General features: G+C 41.5%; 2 protein-coding genes across 2 annotated transcripts in view; one reads left to right on the top strand and one right to left on the bottom strand.

Annotated features, from left to right (window-relative positions):
• The window catches only part of GPD1L (glycerol-3-phosphate dehydrogenase 1 like), an 844,690-nt gene that overhangs the window by 234,272 nt on the left and 596,149 nt on the right, over positions 1-14,269 (bottom strand). The gene's annotated exons all lie outside the window — the stretch shown is intronic.
• Positions 1-14,269, top strand: part of OSBPL10 (oxysterol binding protein like 10) — a 172,126-nt gene that overhangs the window by 148,048 nt on the left and 9,809 nt on the right. The window contains exons 9-10 of the mRNA XM_050938385.1: positions 9,684-9,870; positions 12,048-12,230. Of these exons, the coding sequence (XP_050794342.1) occupies positions 9,684-9,870; positions 12,048-12,230 (370 nt within the window). The remainder of the gene's footprint in view (positions 1-9,683; positions 9,871-12,047; positions 12,231-14,269) is intronic.

The following is a 14,269-nucleotide window of genomic DNA, read 5'->3' as shown; positions in this document are numbered from 1 at the left end:
GTGTGTGTGTGTTGTCTTTGAACTTCTGCTTGACTATTAGGAGTTTTAGATTCTGCAGTATGTTATTGGAAAGATAATTTCCCCTGTATTTGCAATAATCTCTCAGACTTGACCTATGTCTGTATTTTGAATAGTTTAAAGTTAATACAGAGGTTTCTCCACAAATACTGACTATACTACATTTAGAGAAGGTTTTTTTCGGTATATGAGAAGCATGTATCTCAGACAGTGCACTAGACAGTTGAAATAATTTTGCTATACTTCAAGATTCAGACAGTTGTGCAGCAGATAGCAAACATAATCTTGCTATATTTAACAGAAAGATTGTATTTCATCCTGTAACTATGTTATGACCCGTGCGTTGAAGAACACATAAAACCAGGATGTATTTAACAGCCTTGCCTCTGAGCACGTAGTGACTATTTTTGTTGGTGACTGCCGAGAGATTTGTTGCACTGCTGTTGCCTATTTGCATAGTGTATAATGAATTCTTGGAACTAGATTATGCCAGGAATACATTGATAATATTCCCGTGGTTATAGTGAAACCTCTTCCTTGCAGCTCATCACAATAATATTGTTGTGGAGATTAAGGTGTTTCATTACTTTTTTAAAACAAGAATAAGTCTGTATGTTAAAGAAGAAGAATATAAGTTAAAGGATAAGAAGCTTCTATATGAATTTAAATAAGTATGAGGTTTAATGACATAAGATCCCTTCATACAAATGCTGTAGATCAGTATTTTGACTCTACAACATCCAGTCTGCAGATGACAAAAGCCATCCAGTGTTGTATTGCTGGTTTTTTGTCTTGTTTCTTTGTTCCATGTAAATATCAACCAGATGAGCTGAACACATGGAGTGACAGAAATCAGCATGCAAGAGGCGATGTTGCTGGAAATCCATGTGCACAGTTTCTTTCTGTGCTATCTCATCATCTCTGAATGTGGTTTACAAGTGAAATGAGGTGTCTCAGCTTTCAGCTAGGAAGTGCTTTACCTGATGAAACCATTGTACAGTGTAGCCAGTTCAGCAGTTTCCTTACCTAAAAGGTCACTCTGAATGAGAATAGAAGAGGTGTATTGCAAATAAAAATTGATGTTTCCACAATGCGAAGCTCTAGTTAATGATAACTGATGTTTTAGTGGAAAGAACAAAGAGGATGTGATGAAATAGAATGGCATTGGGATTTAAATTTGCAAGGAGAGGGGGAGCAAAAGTTACCATTTCTTACATTATAGAGTTTTATATGTTTCAAAGAGCCACCAAACAGATGTTTCAGTGGGCAGAAAATCTTAGCATATTTTAGTGAAAAGGCAATGTTTAATACTTGTCTAGCATAGAACCACTGAGGTTCCTTTCATACTGGAATCTATTGTTTTGTTGCAAAGCAGCAAAATTCATGAAAAAGCAGAATTGATAGCCCTATGCATTAGGTTTATTGGTTAATTTTACCAAGAATATAGAGTTGAAACTTTTGTTGGGGGTTGTATGTTTTTGTTTTACATTATCAGGTGGCTGCTAACTTTAAAAATATACACACCATCTTTTTTTTTAGGTGATACTTTAAAAATTAAAAGGAAGCTTTAAAACTTGTGAAGGATTTGATATGAAGGATGTTACACCTTTTTCTGAGGGAATGCAGCCAGTAGCAGTGAATGAATAATCTGTTGTGGGTTTTGCAGCTCCGTAATGCATACTTCCATGGGAGCAAATGACTCTTAATTTAGCAGAATGGCAGGGCTTTTATAGTTAAATGTTTCAGACAGCTGGAGTTAGCTTAAAAATTAATAGTAGTTTAGCAGGAGTAATAATTTTGTATTTACAATATATTTTATCCAAGGATTTCAAAGCTCTTTTCTTTTTCCATCTAGCCCAGTATCCTGTCTTCTGACAGCGGCCACAGCCAGGTCCTTCAAAGGGAAGGAACCGAACAGGGCAATTTTCAAGTGATACATTCCCTGTCATCCAGTCCCAGCTTCTGGCAGTCAGAGTCTTAGGGACACCCGGACAAGGGGTTGTGTCTTTGACCATTTTGGCTAATTGTCATTGATGGACCTATCCTCCCTTAATTTATCTAATTCTTTCTTGAACCCAGTTATACTTTTGCCCTTCACATCTCCTGGCATTGACTGTGTGTTGTGTGAAGAAGTACTTCCTTACGTTTGTTTTAAATTTGTTGTCTGTTAATTTCATCGGGTGACCCACAGTTCTTGTGTTATGTAAATGGGTAAATAACACCACCTTTTTCATTTTCTCCACACCATTCATGATTTTATAGACCTCTCTCCTTAGTTGTCTCTTTTCTAAATTGAACCAATCCCACTCTTGTTAATCTCTTCTCATATGGAAGCTGTTCCATACCCTAATCATTTTGGTAGACCTTCACTGTGCTTTTTCCATTTCTCGTATGTTTTAGATAGAGCTCCTCAATGATTGTCAAACAAAAAACGTAACACACATGATTTAAACGCTCATGAGACCATAGGAGTGAGATTCTAGTGTGCCACTATTTCATGATTTCATTGTGTGAATCATGTATGCCTTAATCAGAACAAACATTTAGTCCCCATCTAACTAGGGTGACCAGATGTACTGTTTTTAAAGGGACAGTCCTGTTTTTTGGGACTTTTTCTTATATGGGCGCCTATTACCTCCCACCCCTTGTACCGTTTTTTGACAATTGCTGTCTGGTCACCCTACGTCTAACCCATGTGCTGAATAACACAGCTGAAGTGTGAGGAGCCTGTTACATTAGGAAACTGCTCTAGGCCATCGATGACCTCAAATGATTTGTTGTTCATATTGATCCCTGAACAATCAGAGGAAAGCATTAAATTGCACATGTCTCTTCTGCAGTTAATTATTGCATTATTGACCTAGCATCTCATCTGTGTATTTCATCAATACGTGTTGTAGGAAAATCAGTTCACAAAGTACAGCATTGGTAGGGGATTGGTAGGATAGGGACTCAAGGGCTGGAAGAGACCTCAAGAGGTCATATAGGCTTGTACTGCATCACGTTGTTGGCTCATATTCAATTTGTGATCCAGTATACCCTCAAGATCCTTTTCAGCAGTACTACCATCTAGCTAGTTGTTACCCATTTTGTATTTGGGCACTGAATTTTTACTTCCTACGAAGTACTTTGCACTTGATTGAATTTCATCTTGTTGATTTCAGACCAATTCTCCAATACAGGCAAGTCTTATTATACGCAAGGGTTCTGTTCTGCGATTATCGCGTAAAGTGAAAACCTGCATATACTGAAAATTAAATCCCACCCGCAGCTCTGGCGGCAGGGCCAGAACGGCATTTAAAGGGCTCCTCCGGGCTCCTGGGGAGCCTGGAGGGGGTCCTTTAAATGCCGCCCTGGCCTGGCCGCTGGAGCTGCGGGCGGGATTTAAAGGGCTCCGCCAGGCTTCCCGCTGTGGTGGGGAGCCCGGAGGAGACCTTTAAATCCCGCCTGCAGCTTTGGCTGCTGGGCTGCGGCTGGCATTTAAAGGGCCAGGAACTCCACGGTGATTGGAGCCTCGGGCCCTTTAGTTCGCCTCAGGGGCTACCAGCCACCTCTGAGTCTGGGAACCCCCTGGGTGATTTAAAGGCCCTGGGACTCCCAGCCACAGCTGGTGCCCCAGGACCTTTACATCTTGAGGCCATGCCCCCCCCGGACTCCGGCCCTTCAGCGTAAAGCTGAAATCATGCATGTTAAATGTGCGTAAGTTGCGACAGGCCTGTATGTTAAGGTCATTTTGAATTCTAATCCTGTTCTTCAAAGGAGTTGCAACCTCTCCCAGCTTGGTGTCATCTGCAGATTTTATAAGCTTACTCTCCACTCCGTATCGTTAGTAAAAATATTAACTAGTGCTGGACCCAGGATAGACTCCTGTGTGATCCCAGTAGATATGTCCTCCTTCCAGTTTGACAGCGAACTATTGATTACTGCTGAGAATGGTTTTTCAATCAGTTGTGCATCCACTTTATAGTAATTTCATCTAGATTTCCCTTGATTTTAGTCAGCCAAAAATATGTAGTCTCCAGGCCACTTACAGTTCCTTCCTGTGCTCCTTTTCTACTCTTGCAATTAATGGGCTAATTAGCTCCTTAGTGCTCCCCAGCCCAGGTTGACCTAGTAATTAGCCACTCCTTCCCTCAGTGAGGCCCTCTCCAGGAGAACTAATTGGATTTGCAGTGATCAGAGTGCAGGTTCAGCTGCTGGGTCCCAGCGCTCTGACACAGTCCATTTTCTAGGATGTTATTTGTTCTGCATGGGGATGTCTAGATAAAGGTTAAGAGACTCTCTCTCAGGTTTTATCATATCCAGGAATCTCATAGCACTCAAGTAACAGTTCTGGAGAGAGATCCCTGTCTCAATGCCAACAAAAATTCCTGAGGTTTCCATGTGATCTCCCGTTTTAGCCTCTCATCAGCCCAGGGTTATTGGTGATGGATGATTGTGTGCGACAGCACCCAGGAAATGTGCACACATACTGATCTGGGATTATCCCAATCAGATTCTAAAATGGCTACACAGAAAGCTCTTAGTACCGTGATGGCTAACAATTTTATCATCTCCCTAAAGAAGAGCTGTCCCTAGACAATCACTCATCTGAGAATTTACATTGACACTACCACAGTTAAAATATTCCCTATGGAAAAGAGGGCAGTTGGGATGTGTTACGTTCATCCTCTGATCAGAGTTTGCATCAAACTGCTGGGTCTCCTGGCTTTCTGTATAAGGCTAACCCCAGAGACCAGCCTATGCAAGAGGAAACTTCAGCAGTTCAGACTGAAATTGTGGAACCATTCTCAGGAAGCTGTGAACCATCAGTATTGTGTATTGTTATTCCCATGTCACAGTCCTGCCAATGGAACAACTGCACTGATGAAGGCTGGAGAGCCAACCTGTAGTAGATCCTGCTTTTAGAAAAGAAATTGACCTACACCAGTTTAATGCTGTTGAGTTTGCATTTTTTCTTTTGTGATATGTGCTATGATTCCCTACTGGGATAAATGCAAAGGAGATTTAGGGTAACATTTTCAAAAGGGACTTAGTCGCTTTTGAAAATGTTACCCTTAGATTCCATGGATTTTGTGTCTCAGAACTGTTCTTATAAGTGGCTTCAGGTTTGTATTTCCCAAATTTCTTCTTTGTTTGTATTCATAATTGTAGCTGCCACTTGTTTTAAAAAAGGGAACAGAAGGCAAAGCCATGGGCTACCTTTATCAGCTGCATTCATACTTCTGAGACTAATAAATCCCTCCTCTACTTCTTCTCTGATACTCACTTATTTTGCTTTTATTCGCCAGTGTCTGACTGAAGTAGCTGCATTAAGAAGTGACTAGCATAATATGCAGAAAGCTAGTTATTCTCTGCTCACGAAATTGCTAGTCTTATACAATATTTTAAATTCTAGCTCTTCACTGAGGGTGTTTTCTAGCATGAATACCATTATGGATAGTGTCACCAATGGGTGGTACTAAAAATTGTTAGTGTAAATTCTTAAGGACTGAAATTAGTCTACAATGCAGGGGATAGACTTGAAGCAGAACTGTAAGCTAATAATCTTGAAGAAGACTGTACTTGTGCTCAGCACAGCAGACTGAAAGCCCAAATAGGGAGAGGCCCTTTGCAGAATGGATGAACTGTGAAATGCATGAGATTGTGCAAGGGAATTATAAAACAAGTATTTCTGATTGATGGTCTTCTTACTGAAATGTCGCATTTTACACTTAAATTGGGAGCTCAGACCACTTCTCCTTCTGCATTAATACAGTATGTGTTTTGAGGGATGTATGCCAAAAAGATTAGTAGGTAGGAGCAAAATTTAACCTACTTTCCTTATTTGTTTGCAACCTTATAATTTTAAAATGGTCTCTTGGGTGGTGCGAAAAGGAGCTGAAGGAAGATATCTTTCACAATGCATCAGTGAAAGTATTTTTTTATTTTAAAATGGCCACCGCAGAGTGTTCAAGTGCGTCCCTGCAATAACTAATTAGTGCCAAACTTTGGGGCAGGACTTCAGGACTGTTGTACACACTGTGATAATCTTTGCCAACTGGTGGGGTTGGGCTTAAATCTAAATGGGCAAAAAAAAGTGTTTGTAAATAAAGCCATTAGCCTGTATGAGGGGCGAAGAGAGAGAGACTAAGGCCCAGACCCTCCAAGGTTTTTAGGTGTCTGATTCCAGTGGAAGTTAGACACTTAAATACCATCGAGGACCTGGGCCTAAGTTGCCAACGTTTGGACTCTTATGGGGACAGAAAATAGCTGAGGCACTAGCACCTGTTATATGTGAGGCTCTGTCTAATAAAATACCTTTCATTGCTTTACCCTGAAACAGTTTATCCAATTAAGCAGAATCTGATGAAATGAGAAGCCAGCCTGTAGTCTTACAAGTAGTCCTCATGGCAGGACCAAATACTGTCTAGACCATCCCTGATAGCTGTTTATCTAACCTACTCTTAAGTATCTCCAGAGATGGAGATTCCACAACCTCCCTAGGCAGTTTATTCTAGTGTTTAACCACCCTGACAGGAAGTTTTTCCTAATGTCCAACCTAAACCTCCGTTGCTGCAGTTTAAGTCCAGTGCTTCTTGCTCTATCCTTAGAGGCTAAGATGAGCAAGTTTTCTCCCTCCTTCTTATGACACCCTTTTAGATACCTGAAAACTGCTATCATGTCCCCTTTCAGTCTTCTCTTTTCCAAACTAAACAAACCCAATTCTTCAAGCCTTCCTTCATAGGTCATGTTGTCTAGACCTTTAATCATTCTTATTGCTCTTCTCTGGACCCTCTCCAATTTCTCTACATCAGATACATTAAGTATGGCTTAAAAATTAAAATGATAATGTCCATAAAATGTAAGCTTTTTGTTTTGTTAAGCTAATAATATGAAAGTCCTCTTTGCTTTAATGCTGATTTATTGGTCATACATTGGTTGGCGTTTTATGCTGCAGCTTAGGCATGTAATTCTTCAGAAATAAGGCTGTCCCTAGTAGGAGGTTGTCAAAGTTTCTTTCCCCACTCTGAAATTTAGGGTACAGATGCGTGGACCTGCATGGACACTTCTAAGCCTAATTACTAGTTAGCCCTGGCATACTGCCACCACTCAGAATTCTAGTGTATGGGGCACTCTCTGTTCCCCCAAAACTTTGTCCCCTCCTTGGGTTGCCTTGAGGGACTTCACCAATTCCCTGGTGAACACAGATCCAATCCCCTTGGATCTTAAAACAAGGAGAAATTTACCATCCCCCTCCTTTCCCCCCACTAATCCCTGGTGAGTCCAGATCCAATCCCCTTGGATCTTAAAACAAGTAAAAATCAATCAGGTTCTTAAAAAGAAAACTTTTAATTAAAGAAAGAAAAGGTAAAAATTATCTCTGTAAAATCAGGATGGAAAATGCTTTACAGGGTAATCAGATTCCTGTAGACCAGAGGGGGCCCCCCAGCTTTAGGTTCAAAGTTACAGCAAACAGAGGTAAAATCCTTCCAGCAAAAAGAAACATTTACAAGTTGAGAAAACAAACATAAGACTAACATACCCTGCCTGGCTAATTACTTACAAGTTTAAAACATGAGAGACTGATTCAGAAAGTATCAGAGGGGTAGCCGTGTTAGTCTGGATCTGTAAAAGCAGCAAAGAATCCTGTGGCACCTTATAGACTAACAGACGTTTTGGAGCATGAGCTTTCGTGGGTGAATACCCACTTCCTCAGATGCATGTAGACAGATGTCTACATGCATCTGAGGAAGTGGGTATTCACCCACGAAAGCTCATGCTCCAAAACGTCTGTTAGTCTATAAGGTGCCACAGGATTCTTTGCTGATTCAGAAAGATTTGGAGAGCCTGGATTGATGTCCCGTCCCTCTGTTGCAAAGATTCCCCCCCCCCCCAGCCACCGTTTTGGCTCCTAGGAAGCTATTAAAATGAAAAATAAAGGAACATTAAAATCAAAGTGGATAGAACGAACTTTATTTTTGATGACTGACATTTCCTAAGCTGAACTGCTAAGGGTATTTGGTGAGACAAGGTTGGTGAGACAATATCTCTTATTGGACCAAGACTATTTGGTGTTGCAGAATTCATGTGCAGTGTTTGCAGCATGTATTTGTATTGTTCACTTTCCTATGTGATGTAATTTACAAATGTCTGTTTTGAAAACCCACCCACAGTTATGATGGGACAGAACCTTCGTTGTGGTAGTAGAGGCTCGGGACTTGTCTACACTGACAGTGGTGCAGCTGGAGCGCTTAGTGAAGATGCTACCTATGCTGTCGGGAGAATTTCTCCTGTCAGCGTAGATACTCCCCCCTCTCCCCCAAGAGACGGTATCTATGTTGGTGAGAGAAGCCCTCCTTGTCAATATAGCGCTCTCTACAACGGGTGCTAGGTCGGTATATCTGTGTCACTCAGGAGTGGGTAGTGTGAACCAAGCCTCAGACACAGAGATCCTCTGACTAGGCAGAGAGCAGCAGCCAGTTCCCTTAGCTAGCTGTGAAGATTTCTGTACCCTGCTGCTGCTGGCCTCTCACTGGAGCCAGATGGATTCAAAGTGCTGCTCCAGCTGCCACAGACAAGTCACACGTGCAGCAAAAAGTAGAGCAAAGTAGTGCAGCGGGGTGGGATCAGGTGGCAGTAGGTAGGATCCCAAGGAGAACAGAAGGGCACTGCATTGCACACAGGCTTCTTCTGGGGAGAGGTTGAGAGAGAATGAACCCCATGTGGCAGATGTTTGGTTACGTCAGGGGTCGGCAACCTTTCAGAAGTGGTGTGCCAAGTCTTCATTTATTCACTGTAATTTAAGGTTTTGTGTGCTAGTAATACATTTTAACGTTTTTAGAAGGTCTCTTTCTATAAGTCTATAATACATAACTAAACTATTGTTGTATGTAAAGTAAATAAGGTTTTTAAAATGTTTAAGAAGCTTCATTTAAAATTAAATAAAATGCAGAACTCCCCGGACTGGTGACCCAGGCAGTGTGAGTGCCACTGAAAATCAGCTCGTGTGCTGCCTTTGGCACACATGCTATAGGTTGCCTGCCCCTGGGTTACGTCATTTAATGTCCTTCTGGAAGGCATTCAAATACTACAGCGATGTGGGCAGTATAAGACCCCATGTAGAAAAGAATCAAATCAAAGGGGAGAGCAGAGTTGAGAGGAGTGGCGAGGGTGAATGTGTTCCGTAAGTGGGCTAGCGTGTGTTCTATTACTGGATGCGGGGCCTAGAAAGAATGCATGGGAGAAAGTCTGTTATCTTGAGAGAGCAAAGTTCTAGGTGACTTCCTTCCATGGACCACTCTTCTTAGGGCTCTTTGTCCCAAAAGATTTTTTTTTTATTTAGCAGGATAGAGGGAGCTACAAAGTGTTTCAGACTTACTGAGTTGGCTCTTATGAGATTTTTTTTCCCCTTGGTCTTACCAGTTTGTACTTATGTTTTATTGACAACCTGTATCATTTTGAAGTATCACTTGGTTAAAATGCAGAACTGAAGCCATACCTTTTTGTGTTTGAGCAGATTTCTTCTGAGGGAGGTTTACTGGTAGAGGCACTCTGACTTCATGATAAGGGTCTCCTATTACTCTGACTGTGTGAATTACAGTTTGCTGATAATAAGTGGCCGGTGGCTGCATGTTCTCATCAGTACACTAGTATCATTTCACTTTCCAACTTTTCTCTCCTAGGTGTTCTTTACTTAATGGAACATGAGGAAGAATATGTGTTCACGTTGCCTAGTGCCTATGCACGTTCTATACTTACCATTCCGTGGGTGGAGCTTGGAGGTAAAATCAGTATTAACTGTGCCAAGACTGGTTATTCTGCTACTGTCACATTCCACACCAAGCCTTTCTATGGAGGAAAAGTTCACAGGTATTGAAACTGCTGTCTATTGGGTTGCTTCCTTTTGTACTGTATGTTAGTGTACTTGAGAACTTTTTCAGTTTTCTGTATTTATTACTGTAAAACTGTTTGGGTGTGTATGTGTAATTAATATGCAAAAGCCAAATTGAATTTATATAGTGTTTTATCATGTGTTTTAAAAAAAAAACCTTCCTGCACCTGCCAGCACCTCATTACAGCTTTTCCATTTAAAAAACAATTGTTTAAAATGTGATTTGTAGGTTTGACAAAATAAATATAGATACTTTGAATCTGGGACCTTTCACATCAGTATGTAACAGTGTTAAGGTTCTGGGGTGTCAGATTTTGAGCTTTAAAATCTGGATGTATTTTTAACAGTTTTAAGTGTCTCTCTTTGGTCCACTATAGCAAACAAATTCTGAGTTAGTGCTGAAAACCCAGACTGATGTGTATTTTTAACTCAAGCCACAGCTATGCCAGGGAAAGAGAGAAAATATGCTAGAAGATCTATGGCTGGAATATCTCAGCACAGATATTCCACACACAGTCTGCACTTGCTCTTTTTGATGCAACAAAGTCAGATTTCTGTTTATAATTTAAACATATCTGTTCACAGCTGATTTTTAAAATTGCTTGGACACTCACTCATAGACTTTAAAGTCAGAAGCGACCATCATGATCATCTACTCCGATATCCTGCACATTGCAGGGCCCAGAACCTTACCCAGCCACTCCAGTAACTCAGCCAGAAGTTATGGGTCTATTACAGAAGTCCTCAAATCAAACTACGGCCCACGGGACGGATCCAGCCCACAAGCTGTTTTAAGCTGGTGCATGAACTCCCGTTGGGGAGCGGGGTCTGGGGCTTGCCCCACTCCAGCTGAGGCACAGGGTCGGGGGCCGTACCACGTGGCTCCCGGAATCTATGGCGTGGCCCCCCTCCAGGTCTCCAGCTGGGGTGCGGAGTTGGAGGCCGCTCCACATGGCTCCTGGAAGCCACGGCATTGTCCTACTCCGGCTCCTAGGTGTTCCAGTGGCCCTACTCCAATGGCCCCCTCCAGCACTCCAATGAGAGCTGCAGGGGCAGTGCCTGCAGATGGGGCAGCATGTAGAGCCACCTGTCTGTGCCTCTGCATAGGAGCCAGAGAAGGGACATGCTGCTGCTTCCAGGAGCCACTTGAGGTAAGTGCCACTTGGAGCCTGCACCCCTGAGGCTGTCCCCATGCCCCAACCTCCTGCCCCAGCCCTGATCCCCCTCCCACACTCCAAACCCCTCGATCCCAGCCAGGAGTACCCTCAAATTCTTCATCCCCAGCCCCACCACTGAGTCCACACCCCCAACCAGAGCCCTCACCCCCTCCTGCACCCCAACCTCAATTTTGTGAGCATTCATGGCCCAACATACAATTTCTATTCCCAGATGTGGCCCTCGGGCCAAAAAGTTTGCCCACCCCTGGTTTAAAGACTTCAAGTTACAGAGAATTCATCATTTGCACTAGTTTAAACCTGCAAGTAACCCATGCTGCAGAGGAAGACGAACACCCTCCCCCCCAGGATCTCTGCTAATCTAACCCAGGGGAAAATTCCTTCCCAATGCCACATATGGCGATTAGTTAGACCCTGAGCACATGGGCAAGACCCACCAGCCAGACACCCGGGAAAGAATTCTCTGTACTAACTCAGAGCCCTCCCCATCTAGTGTCCCATCACTGGCCATTGGAGATATTTGCTACTAGCAGTTACAGATCAGTTATATGCCAGTATAGACAGTCTCATCATGCCATCCCCTCCATAAACTTAATCACTGCTCCCTTTGGAAGACTGTTTGAGGACTTCCTCCTCGCCTAATTTCAAGCCCAGACTACTTGATGGCTGGTTTATATCCATTTGTTCCTGTGTCCACATTGGTGCTGAACTTAAATAATTCCTCTCCCTCCCTGGTATTTCTTCTTCTGATGTATTAATAGAGAGCAATCATATCTCCCCTCAGCTTCTTTTGGTTAGGTTAAACAAGCCAAGCTCTTTGAGTCACCTCTCATAAGGTAGTTTTTCCATTCCTCAGATCATCCTAGTAGCCCTTGTGTGCACCTGTTCCAGTTTGAATTTAGCAGATTATAGTCTTTTTAATATGCTGGCACTAAGATAAACTGTATATTTTATTGTGGCTTTTGTCATATTGGAATTAGGGTTACAGCAGAAGTGAAACACAATCCTACCAATACCATCGTGTGTAAGGCACAAGGAGAATGGAATGGCATACTGGAATTTACATACAGCAATGGAGAAACCAAAGTGATTGACACCAACAAACTGCCCGTTATCCGAAAAAAGATTAGACCAATAGCAAAACAAGGTCCTTTTGAATCAAGGTGAGGTTATGGACATCAGAGAATTCTGTTTATGAAGCTTGGACAAAAACTTAATACGGAAGCAACCTTTGTATATTCATGTGTGATTCAGTAAAGCTCTTGTTTTGGGTAGTATAAATTCTTATAGGCAGAGAGTAGGGAAAGCTGCATACACAGATTTTTCAGAGCTACTTTTGATACATAAACTGCAATATAACTGCTGTTCAGTTATTAAATGAATGATAGTGCGGATTTCATAAAGTGTAAAAATGAAAGGTAATCAATGCAGTTTCTATGTGTGCTTTATTGTGAGTAGCTGCTGAATTGTCATTTCTACCTATTCAATTTCATGTCTGTTTCTCACAGCTATATATCAGAACTATTGACTGTACACAACATAAAAATACTTTAAAAAATTGTTATGCATCCACACCCTTTACCTGACTTTTTGATGCACTATATCAGAGAACTTGTGTTAGAATTTACTGTAAATATTTGTCTATGTATTTGTCACTAGAAGACCAATATTTTATTGAATTATAATGTCGCACCTGTTAATTGCCGTTTGAGAGAGTATAAAGAGCATGAATGAATGAAGCTTCAGCTTGTAGTGAATGAATACATTCTATCTATTTTACAAATGGGTGCACTTGGTCAGATGAAATGTTCTAGCTAATAGACATGCTCCCTCTCTCATAAATGCATTTTTTTTGCTGTATCCCAACCAGAAAAAAATGAGTGGGAATGAGGAAGTCAGCAGTTCCATTGTGTATCTGTTTTATTTTTGACGCTAGCAGATGGACTGTAAATACTCAGTCCCTGTCTGAATACTCAGAATTTAATAAATTTTAAATAATCACTCACTTAAACACCACTGAAAATTACACATTACAAAAGTTGTGTTCTGACAGCTTTCGGTCCATATTGCTACATATTGCACAGCATTACTATTTGCACTCTGAATTTGACAGTGTGTCTGCCCAGCACAGAACCCAAACAGATAAAGACCAAATTTGGTTCTAAACTGAACATTATTGTAACCTGGTAGGGACTGTCCTTGACATCTTATCTTCCTAAGTTCTTTTAATACACTACTTTGAAGTTCAGAAGTAGAAGCTTTTTGAAGTAACAGATGCAAAAGGACTGTGGTGAGCTTCCTCTGCTAACTAGCACACAGGTCAAACTCTGCATGATATCTTCATTAATGACCTATAATAATAATAGGAGATATACTTATCTCCTAGAACTGGAAGAGACCTCGAAAGGTCATCGAGTCCAGCCCCCTGCCTTCACTAGCAGGACCAAGTACTGATTTTTGCCCCAGATCCCTAAGTGGCCCCCTCAAGGATTGAACTCACAAACCCTGGGTTTAGCAGGCCAATGCGCAAACCACTGAGCTATCCCTCCCCCTATGCACAGGTCTGGACACAAAGCAGTTATCAAAAATCCTCATGTTGATTTGAAGATGTAGGGCCAAGGTTTCAAGAGCTGAGCACCCAACAGCACCCAGTCAGGCACCTAAATTAAGTAGCAAGCTATTGAGTGCTGAACACATTTGAAAATCGGGCCCATAATTTAATACAATGGGATGAGAGAATTCCCACTTGCTAAATAGGGGGAAAATGCATTTTGAGCTTTAAAATATTATAAACAATAGACATGTTAACCATGACTGCAGTAAAAGTAGTTAACAATATCCTTTAAAATACAATGAAAAGAATTTAAAAAATGATAGTTCAAAGTCTGTTCAAGATGGTACAAATAGAGTGCCAGATAACACTGCTCTACAGCCAAAATGCTTCTGAAATTAATGTAGTCCAACTTTACTAATTCTGGGTCACTGAGAATGAAAATGAAGCTTAAAATTGTTGATTGGCTCTAGTTTTCAAGATATGCTATTGGGTCAGTATATATGACCCTTGACTTGGGGAATGGCGGAGGATAAGTGAGTTATAAAGGGAAGGGATCTCAATTTAAACCAGAAATGACTAAAATATATCTTTGACTGGATCTATGAATAAATCTATGACTGGGTTTGGACAGTACTTGCTTTTTAGGCA

This window comes from Gopherus flavomarginatus, chromosome 2 (assembly GCF_025201925.1).
Source record: "Gopherus flavomarginatus isolate rGopFla2 chromosome 2, rGopFla2.mat.asm, whole genome shotgun sequence".
Taxonomy (NCBI): Eukaryota; Metazoa; Chordata; order Testudines; family Testudinidae; genus Gopherus; species Gopherus flavomarginatus.
Note: the sequence above shows the minus strand (reverse complement) of the source record. Positions and strands in the feature narration are given on the sequence as shown.